Source organism: Diabrotica virgifera, chromosome 3 (genome assembly GCF_917563875.1).
Source record: "Diabrotica virgifera virgifera chromosome 3, PGI_DIABVI_V3a".
Lineage (NCBI taxonomy): Eukaryota > Metazoa > Arthropoda > Insecta > Coleoptera > Chrysomelidae > Diabrotica > Diabrotica virgifera.
The window spans coordinates 11,735,536-11,746,933 of NC_065445.1; the positions used below are offsets into that span (position 1 = coordinate 11,735,536).

General features: G+C 33.5%; 1 protein-coding gene across 44 annotated transcripts in view; it reads right to left on the minus strand.

The window, feature by feature from the left end:
* LOC114349448 (uncharacterized) overlaps positions 1 to 8,567 on the minus strand; it is a 140,671-nt gene extending 132,104 nt beyond the window's left edge. For 41 of the 44 annotated variants that reach the window (XM_050646319.1, XM_050646313.1, XM_050646307.1 and 38 more), the window contains exons 1-2: positions 8,357 to 8,567; positions 245 to 370 (exon numbers count right to left, since the gene is read on the minus strand). In XM_050646319.1, coding sequence (XP_050502276.1) covers positions 245 to 370; positions 8,357 to 8,423 — 193 coding nt within the window. In that variant the 5' untranslated portion in view covers positions 8,424 to 8,567. The remainder of the gene's footprint in view (positions 1 to 244; positions 371 to 8,356) is intronic. The other 3 variants (XM_050646328.1, XM_050646327.1, XM_050646324.1) reach the window with 1 other exon arrangement.
* Positions 8,568 to 11,398: the final 2,831 nt, after the last annotated feature.

An 11,398-nucleotide genomic window follows, 5' to 3' on the forward strand; every position in this document is an offset into this window, starting at 1 on the left:
ACGTAAGTATATTTAAGGTAAAAATATATACCACAGCTTTGACCAACTAATATTGTTTATAATTAATGTTTTTAATTTTAATTTTAAATTAATCACTTTGACATTTATGTCAAATTTCCAGTAAACGTTTACAAACTTGTCACTACTGGCGTTCGCGAATTTGTAAATATCCCCTCTATGTACGAGCTCACAGCGTATAAGCAATAAATTTAATATTTATTGTAGTTTCATGTTTAATACTTACCCAACTTTCCAGTAAAAGCTCCGCTAAAGATAACCTCATCTGCCGCTTCGTCGGTAACGATGGTGTCAGGTTTAAAAATTACCGTCCAATCACTGGGTACAAAACCTTCGATTGAACAATTTCCATCTAAAAAAGATTCATGTGTTTATGTACCTTATCTCGTCGTATAACCGTAACGTGTCAAATTTAAATACGTTACGTCTTCCAAAATTTTCGTTATTTTATTAAAATTTAAAAATACACCCTGTATATGATTTGAATATATGTAAAAGTTCCCAAGAAACTAAACTTACGTGCATAGAAATCGGCCCACTTAAAAATTTGGCCATTTTTGATGTCTCATATTTCCTAAACCTGTTGGCCAATTTAAGAGATTTTTTAATTATGTTATAGCCTTATTCTGTAACAATACCGGTGTAATAATATTGTTGCTAAACAGGTAAATTTTCATTGTATACCGAGTGTACGAATCAAACTGTGATTTTTTCTCAAAGTTCGCATCACCCTGTGGAATATTGTAGCATTTATAAAATACTGAAATTAAAACCCAACTATAGTCTCAAGTTTTATTAACATTCTGTTTTTTGATTCATTCATTTATGTGGGATAATAAAAAAGTTAGGTACTTTAACAACTACACATGTTCTTCATCAATACACGGTGTTTCTAAATAAGTGCGACAAACTTGGCGTGCATAGGGATATAAACATTTTAGATACATCCCGTATGCACGCCAATGGTGAATACAAAATTCTTAATTTTATGTCAAAAATAAATAAAAATAAAAAAATAAATTCTGTGCAGAATAGCGCAGAAGGTGAAGCAATTTGTGTTTATTTCTCGTCAAGGACGACCGATCTTATACTTAGGATTGGTTTTTGTAAAAATTCTCTCTAAAATAAGGACCCTTTTTTAGTTAGGTCAGCGTTTTAACACAGTTGAAGTAAATGTTTCTGAGGAAAAAATACTCAAATGTAATAGGGGTTTTTTTTTTTTTTTTCTTTTTTGGCATGGGCTGTCGCCACTCAGCCAGTCACAATAAGTATATTTTAAAAACTAAAAACTTTTCAAAAATATAAAACAACACAAAAATAAGAAAGATAAAGAAACGTTACCGTAAAGGTGGTTGTTAATATTGTAATTATTGTATTCAGGAGTTAAGGCAGGAATAAGACAGGGTCACTTGCTTCTTCTCGTCTAGGGACCCTTCAAGACATTTCGTTTAGACATAACTAGACTAGGTCGCGGATAGGAGGTAAATACATATGGGATAAAACAAAGGTAAATAATCATGTGTGGATAATGCTTAAAGGTTGATTTTACTTTTACAAATAAATTCCATTAAACAGTCATATATTTTTTTCTTATTTAGAGAAAGTAGGTAACATAAATTATGAGGTGGAAATATATTATATTTTAATAAATTTTCAATTAGTTTATTAGTTTGTTGAGTATACTTTGAGCACTCAAAAAATATATGATTTAAGTCTCCCTCTTTTTGACAGTCTAGACATAGATTTGAAGATAAAATGTTAATTTTCGCCAAATGAAAAGGATAACAGGCGTGCCCAAATTTTATTCTAATAATGGAAGTTATATATCTGCGGGGAACCGAATAATTTTTAAACCAGTACTCAGTAGGCACTTTAGGTTGAATCATCGCATATTGTGAGGAACTATGTTTGCTAGATTCGTTCCATGTTCGTCTCCATTGTTCGTTAACTTCATTTTTAACAATTGCACATATATCTGGATTAGAAGGTTTATGTCCGGTTAACGATCCATGTGTGATGGCTTTTTTTGCTAATAAATCAACATGTTCATTACAGGTGATACCTATGTGTGCTTTAACCCATAGGAAATGCACTTCTCTTCGTTTTTTATAGATTTCATAAAGTATTTTTTTAATTTGGAAGATATAGTTGTTTAAATTATGACTTGGAAATATTATTGTCTGAATAGCTGTCAGTACGGAAAGTGAGTCAGAAACAATTACTGTAGACTTATTTTCTGTATTCATAAAATATAATAAAGCTTGATAAATTGCAATTGCTTCAGCGCTGAATATTGAGAAAGCATTATTTATTTTATACATTTTTTCTGTATTGTTTGATGGGACATAAAAGGCACATCCCAGTAATAGGGGTTAACACAAACACTTTATAAATTGATCTAGTCATCACAGTTTGTAATTAGATATATTTCTAACCAAATTGTATAGGTAATTTCTTTAAAGTAACAACTTATTCGGAGTTATGCTCATAATCAAATCCATAAAGTTTTAAAATGCTTCTCCTCTAAAATCGTCTTTTTTGACTTATGCCTACGTTCTAGCGAAGCCGCGATATCTAGTTGTTAAAGTACCTAACTTTTTTATTATCCAACCTAAACGAATTAATAAAAAAAACAGAATGTTAAGAAAACCTGAGCGTTTTAATTTCAGTATTTTATAAATGCTAGAATATTCCACAGGGTGATGTGAACTTTGAAAAAAAAACACAGTTTGATTCGTACACCCGGTATACAATGAAAATTTACCTGTTTAGCAACAATATTATTATATCGGTATTTTTAAAGAATCAGGCCATAACATATTAAAAAAATCACTTAAATCGGCCAACAGGTTTAGGTAATACGAGACATCAAAAATGGCCAAACGTTTACGTGGGCCGATTTCTATGCACGTAAGTTTATTTTAGGCCGCTTATACCTTCCTAATAAAACAACCGTTAGGTTCAATTACTGTAATAAACCTGTTTAAAAGTTACCGCTGTGCTACCAGAATATAATTTTCTGTTAAGACTACCACCTAGTTGTTTTGACTAAAGTTGTCGGTGGCTTTTGCTCACAAATATAGAACATGATCCCTAAAAAAAAACGCCCTGAAAAATTGTCCCGTTAGTTTGGTGAATTTCAATTTAATCACGTTTTAAACTATGGTATACAGCCAACTATTGAGATTTTCCCATTGATTTTTTTTTTTTTTTTTTTTAATCACGTTTTGTTTGAAAATATTTCTAGGCACTATTCAGACCACACACAAACTCAACGGTCTTCCTATAAATAGGCCTACTTTGGCTATTTTATTCATTTTACCGTCAGATATTGAGTTTGTGAAGGTATATTTTCGCCCGTTCACCAACCTCTGTTAGTTAAATTACACAATTTAGTTTGAATTGACGATTTGACTGACGTAAAAAGCAAATTTCTTCCAAAATTAATACCCGTAGTCCTCGCTACCGCAGCAAATTCCTCGGAGCCTTTGTCATAAGAAAATTGACTGCACAAACAAAAGCTCAACATCCAATCGATTTGCTTTACAGCTCAATATGAGATAATTGGGTAAATACTTTTTTTGTCAGCTGATTTAAATGAAGTTCTTTCTTAAGAAAATATCAAATAGAACAAAAGACTAAATATAGTTACTTAATCGAAACCAATGCTTAACATCTCTTAATGAAACAGTGCATATTTCATTTTTTTTTTAATTATCAAACATTTAATACTTCGGCTAAACTTTACAACCGGTTCATCAATGTTTTTGTTTGGTATTATCCCGACACCATAATATCCGTGTGAACCGTCTTGACTTCTTGAATAGTGAATTGTTTTATTATTAATTTTCATCATTCCTGAATCAAGCCATTGAACGTTACTGATTCCGAATCTATCTATACTCAGTCCTTCGATTTCTTTAACGACATGCATCTTTCCAGTTTGATGTAGACTTCTAACATTCCAAGTCGCTACTTTGCAAGATTTTCGCATGTTGACGACCGTAAAAGCCTAACAGTTTTCATTATCAGTAGAGTGAATGGTTAAATTTTTGTTATGATGGGGTATTGAAGCCTTTAATACATACGTTTGTCGTTGCTTAGCAAGAATTTCTTACTATCATGATAACTTGTGTCCGATGCATCATACAAAAATGGGTATTCTCTGACACTCTCAATGAAAAGTTCTTCCATATTATTTTATTTCAAAAGAAACAACGCGCTTTCAATTAAAAAATCAAAAATATATCTGCTTATTACCAACAATTATGACGCACTGGCGCCGACTGGCCATTCAGGCCGTTCGACTTCAACGGATTTTATTCTCCTCGGAGAATTTTGGCCGTTCCGTTTGCGTGCTGGCCTGTGCCGGGCCGAGCCGGCCGCTCATAATGGGTTACGTTGCATTTAAAACTATACAAATGAATTTGGACTATCCTGTGCCGGGCCGGGCTGTGCCGTGCCGGCCGTTCATAATGGGTTTCTTGCTTTTATGTATCTTCATGCCCGATAGGGCTTACAATACCGGGATTCCGGGATCCCGAATACCGGAATTCCGGACGATTTTTATCCGTTATTAAAAACCGGTATTTTTCTAAAAATACCGGTATTTTGGTATTACATTAGTTGATAAAAATTGAATGTAAAGCAAGAAACCCATTATGAACGGCCGGCACGGCACAGCCCGGCCCGGCACAGGACAGTCCAAATTCATTTGTACAGTTTTAAATGCAACGTAACCCATTATGAGCGGCCAGCTCGGCCCGGCACAGTCCAGCACGCAAACGGAACGGCCAAAATTCTCGGAGGAGAATAAAATCCGTTGAAGTCGAACGGCCTGAACGGCCAGTCGGCGCCAGTGCGTCATAATTGTTGGTAATAAGCAGATATATTGTTGATTTTTTAATTGAAAGCCCGTTGTTTCTTTTGAAATAAAATAATATGGAAGAACTTTTCATTGAGAGTGTCAGAGAATACCCATTTTTGTATGATGCATCGGACTCAAGTTATCATGATAGTAAGAAAAAGGACAATACATGGGTACAAATATCCGAAAATTTTGATCAATGGACAGGTACGTACATTATCTTTTAACCATGAATTCGTTTTTTTAACATGATACATATTCATTAAAATTGTGTAGTTTATGTCTTTTAAAAACTTTTATTTTACGATAGTTTTTAAAATATATGATCATTTTTCCGGTGCCGTGCCGTGCCGGCCGTTACAAATGGGTTTTTGGACGTGCCGGCCTGTGCTGTGCCGTGCCGGGCGTTCATAATGGGTTTCTTGCTTTAGCACAATATAAATCTAATTTAAAATGATATTAATTAATTACAAGAAATTTTTTTTAGATAAACAAACAATTTTATTGGGAACAAATTTTATTAAGGCATATTTATTACACATACCGAGCCGAGTATGGTCCCAACTGGCTGCAACCCAAATATAAAGTGCAAAATCTTACAAAGCTTTCGTATAAACTTCTTCCCAAATTGAATAGTCAAGAAGTTTCTAGGATAAAATCATTACTTAGTTCTACCGAAAATATTTCAGTTACGACAGATATTTGGACATCCGACAGCAATAGGGGTTATATTACGGTAACGTGTCATTTTATCTGCAAAGAATTTTTCTCCAAAGTTTTATTAACTGTAGAAATCTTAGGAATCCAGACATGTGAAAATATTTGCAATAGTTTGAAGGAGATCTTCTGTAGGTGGAATATTCTTCATAAACTCACTACCATAGTGTCAGACCATGGGGTGAATATTAAATGGGTTATAAAGGGAATTAAAAAAAAACATCACCACCCTTACGTAGCACATACGTTGAACTTGAGTGTTAATGATGCTCTTCTATTTTTTTATTAATAATACCGGTTTTAATACCGGTATCCCGATATTTCAAATTTCAAATATCAAATACCGGTATTCAGATTTTAGTTCGGTATTGTAAGTCCTAATGCCCGAGGCATCTTCAGGATCGAGATCATCTCACGGGCAGGTGAGGTTGGTATTTAAATAGGAGAGCCTATACTAGCACTACCCCATACATTATTTTACTGCATAACCTATTCTAATTATTTTTTTTACAGCTTTAGAGTTATAATGCAAAAATAATTGATTTTGTATTTGCAGTATAGCCATAATTTTTAAATAGCGATCACAGTTTCTCTTTGTATTGTAGCATTGTGATAATAATTAATATATTTTATGAATTATATCTAATCTCGAGAAATCGAAAACATTACAGATTAATCTACTTAAAAAATGAGTCTCTAGTTATCCATCGATAAAATTATTTTACTATCTTGGTCTTTGTTTAAACCTGAAATGATTTTAAAACAAAAACGTTTCAAAGATTAATGAGCGGATTTAGAACAATTACGAGCAATAGATTTCGTTTCCTATTACAAGAAATGTAAAAATTATGATACTCTTAGGAAAGATTTTAATACAATCCATAACTGACTGATTGATATGGATACGCGATTAGTTTCAAAAAACCAAGGGATGCATGACGAACACTAGGCAAATCAAATATAAAATTCATTTAAATTCGATAAAACAAAAAATAAAAAGGTAAACTCAAATTTAAATGAGAAAACTGCGAGATCAACAGGGGAATCACAAACAAAAATCAAGAAATTTGCATATGGACCAAATACGTCAAAGAATTATTTGATGATAATAGTTCCGAACAACCTCCATCCTACAAATGTAATGACCACTTACCAATCACATCAGATGCAGTGGTAAAAACCTCATAAAACTATTTAACACCGATGGTACTCAACCCCAAACAAAAATATTTAATGACATATATTTAAGCTGAGTAATGCCAAGAACATGGCTGAAGTTGACGTTTATTGATTTACCAAAGAAAGCAAAATTCGGATCATGCAACCATTTTCGGAACGTCAGCTAAAAATTATAACATCAAAGAATATAGACTGTACAAAGAAAAAATCAGCAGTACACAGTGTTTAGTTTTCGGAATGCAGTGAGTATGAGTGACTACTTTCTTTAGAATATGAGTGTTATTCCAACGATGTAGAACAGCGCATTGCAATATCTATGCATGCTTCATTGATAACCATAAAGCGTTTGATACAGTAAAGCACGACAAGCTGATGGAGATATGAACAAATATTGGAATAAACACCTGTGATTTAAAAATGTTTAGCATAGCAATCTTTACTGGAATCAAACATCGTGTATCTGCACAGAGGCAGGAGAATCTGATGATATCAAAATCAAACGTGGGGTCCAACGGGGATATATACTATCACCTCTACCGTTCAACATATACTCTGAGAAAATGGTTCAATGGTTCAAATAGCAGTAGGGAATGTTAAAGCCGGAATTCGAATTTCAACTCGAAAGGAGCATGTATCAATAACATCAGATAACATCAATACCACATGGTTGTATTCGCTGACTGCTATGAGCGCTACCGGAGTTAATGAATAGGAACACAGAAGAAATCAGAGCTATCGACTTTCACTAAACATTAAGAAAACTAAACATATGATGATTCTGAGAAGGAACAAAAATTTGGACGAATCAGTGTGAACGGTCAACGAATAGAAAGAGTAAAAACATACACCTACCTTGCTTCCACCGCCAATGAACACTGATAACATTCCATAGAAATCAAATGTAGGAAAGAGACAGCAAGATCGGTATTTCCAAATATGGCTAAGCTATTCAAATCATGAAATTCATTTCATAAATGTCATTCAAATATCAATACCCCAAAAAATCAGATTACTACGGAAGATGTTCCCTTAGAAGATATACTGTTGTGTGGAGATGAGTCGTGAACCCTCACAGACACTACCTGCTATAAAATTGATGCTTTCGAAATTCGGCTTTATCGTCGAATCTTGACGAGGTTACTAATCATCAGGACGTCTTATTAAGAATACAATAAGGAAAAGAGCTGTTAACCACAATAAAACTAGCAAAAATCGAATACTTCGGTCACATCATGAGAAACAGCCCAAGATATTGATTGATGCAACTAATCTTACAGGAAAAGTACATGGAAAACGCAGACCAGGAAGGCGAAAGAGTTAGTGGCTGAAAAATCTACGTACTTGCTTTAACACAACACCCACAAATATTTTCAGAGGAGCAGTGTGCAAAGTGCAGATTGTCATGATGGTCGCTAACATCCGGAATTGATAAGCACTACAAGAAGAAGAAAGAGCTAATTTATACTTAAATATAGAATTTAAAGTGTTCGTAATATGCTTGTAATAATTATTTGGCACAATTTCCCAACTTAATTTTATTTTCCTATTAATCACATTAGTATTCACTACACTTACTATTATTATTCTGCGCATTGGATAATCCCAAAACACAAAACAAAAAGATTATTGTCCTCAACCGCATCACTAAGCCTTCATGTCACTCAGTTCCAAAAACAATAACTACTATTTTATGACGGTATCTACTATCAAATAATTTATCTATTCTATTTATCCAAATATTATCGAGAGGTAGTCACTCGATACTGTTTATCGCAGATACTACTCCATTTGGATCAATTTCAGATGTTGCTTTGTTTTATCGGGTGACATTACCTTTCTGATAACGATTATATCGATGGGATTGATAATTTTGATTAGGCAAAAAACAAATTCTTTTAAATACAAGTTTAGTTATTTCAATTTTTTTAAATGGATAAATTTCTCCCCTTGGCTATAATGCATTCAAAAGATGTGTGAACTTTCCAAGTAACTTTCCTGAGCAAATTACCCAGAAATCCCGGCTATAATGCATTCAAAAGATGTTTGGTTTTACCTACTTATTTATAGAAATTTCGAAATTGTTTCTCGCCAAACTCTTGGCAATTGCAGTTATAATTTTAACTTGCAGTTAAAGATAAGTCAGTTTCCACTTGCAAGCCATCGTACCTGGACGCCGCACAGTGGTTCCAAATGCCGAAAACGTGGTCATGAACCTTTAAAAGCATATATTGTTTATACACTTCGGAATTACCTTCTTATTGAAGGATTTTTGGCATCGCTGATTACGAATCTGACATTATTTTTTCTGAAAAACAAAATGGCGAATCCAACATGGCGGAATGAAAATGAAAATATCAATCAAAAAGGAAAATTTTTTGTCAAATTTGGTAGCTTGAGGTCGCTGATTACAAATCTAACATTACTTTTTTTAAAACAACATGGCGGATCCAATATGGCCGAAGGAAATTAGAAAATTTTATTTTAAACGCATATTTTTTTAAAATTTTATATTATAAGGGATTTTTGAAACTGTTGCTTACCAATACATTTTCTTTATGAAGTACGATATTCAGAACCTATTGCTTATGTACAACCGCCCATACATACTCAATAATTGCCAGAATAATGTAATATGCGTCATTTCCCACTTTTGTATTCAAACAATTGCCAGCAATGTATAGGCAGTTATAGGCAGCTAAATTAGAGTGATTCTATATCTTCTTACTATATACTTTAAGATTAATAAACATTAGTCACAGAAATGCAGAATTTTGTACTTTTTGAATGTATCTTTACGAAATTTTGATTATTTCAAGTATAACTTCACTATTTATGAATTACAAATTTAAGGCATTTACTGTTGCTAAATCTTAAGTTAACTTACATCTTACATTACTACATACTTAAAAAAGAAGAATCTGCTTTACAGCGATAAAATTGAAAAACTACAAAACGTTTTACAGCGTTTTCAATATACGCGCTCTTTTTCACTTCCTCTGCCGGTCAAAATAACACCGGCCATGGCTCATTTGTTCCTGGGCTATGAACCAGAATACATCCAGTCTTATCCTTACACCTGTGTATTAGGACTCTACGATAGTGAGAAGATAACTGTAAATATGAAAATCCCTAGATATGGACTTTCTTTTCGCCTCATGACCACGTTTTCAGCATTTGGAACCACTGTGCGCCGCCTTGGTTAGTTTAGAGTTTTGGATGGAAAACTGTGGCGTATTTGAACTAAAAAGTATCATTTTAGTATTCGACTAGTCTGATTGACGCATTTATTGTTTAGCGTTTTCAACTCTCACGTATGTTATATAGTTATTGTATGTCTAGCTTATAGTTTAAAAGCTACACGTTTCTCAAACGCTAATTAGTGACATTTAACAGTCCACCTCGATATTTGGCAGTAATTATTAGATTTTAAGGAAATGCCGAAAGAAGTCGATTTTTATTTTTAGTGCAATTTTTGGACATATATTTCATACTAGTGACGTCATCCATCTGAGCGTGATGACGTAATCGATGTTTTTTTTTAAATGGGAATAGGGGTCATGTAGTAGCTCAATTGAAAGGGTGTTCAATTCTTTATTTAGTAATATAAACATTAATATTATTATTTATACAGGGTGACCAAAAAACTGCTGCTACTGCTGTTAGAAAATATTTAAAAAATGTTTATTTTAAAAACAAACATTTGTTTTCGCTTAAATTAAATCACAAACAGCCTCCAACCTACCTCTTGGCAGTTTGAATATTTAATTTAAGCGAAAATCAATGTTTATTTGCCAAATAAACATTTTTTTTATTTCCTCACAGCAATAGAATGTATTTTGCGTTAAACAAATTACATACATCTTTTTTGCGTCAATGAATCTAATTCAAACATTTTTTTGGCCACTCTCTATAAATAATGATATTAGTGTTTATATTGCTGAATAGAGAATTGAACACCCTTTCAAATGAGCTACCACACGACCTCTATTCTCATTTAAAACAATCGTCGATTACGTCACCACGTTCGGATGGATGACGTCACTAGTATGAAATATTATATCAAAAAATTGTAATTTAAAAATAAAAATCGACCTGTTTCGGAATTTCCTTAAAATCTAATTAATAACTACTGCCAAAAATCTAGATGGACTGTTTTCTTTGGCCCACTCTCAGAGGCGGCTCTAGCCCATGTAGCGCCCGTGTGCAGTCGATGCTCTGGCGCCCTTTGGTAGACGCGCAGTCAAAATGGAATAGTCGAATAGGTACCTACCTATTCCTAGTACTAGTACATAGCGTATTAGAGGGTATTATGTACACTTATATTGTAAACAAAAATCCAGATGTTAATATTCCAATATTAAATGAAGTCGGGAGCCAATAGGTATTCACGGCGTCAGAACAACCTACCCAAAAGAGCCCCCGCACACTGCAGACTTTTTATCAGCAGATAGTTTGCCTTCAAACTAATTTGTCGGTCAAATATCGGCCGACAATTTAATCAGTGTGAGCTATCTAGGACTTGCGCACACACGACGATTGTTTATCGGTCGATAGTTCAATTCTCTCCTAGTTTTGGTATCCAATACTTGCGCCGTGCGAATATTTTTTTTAACATTT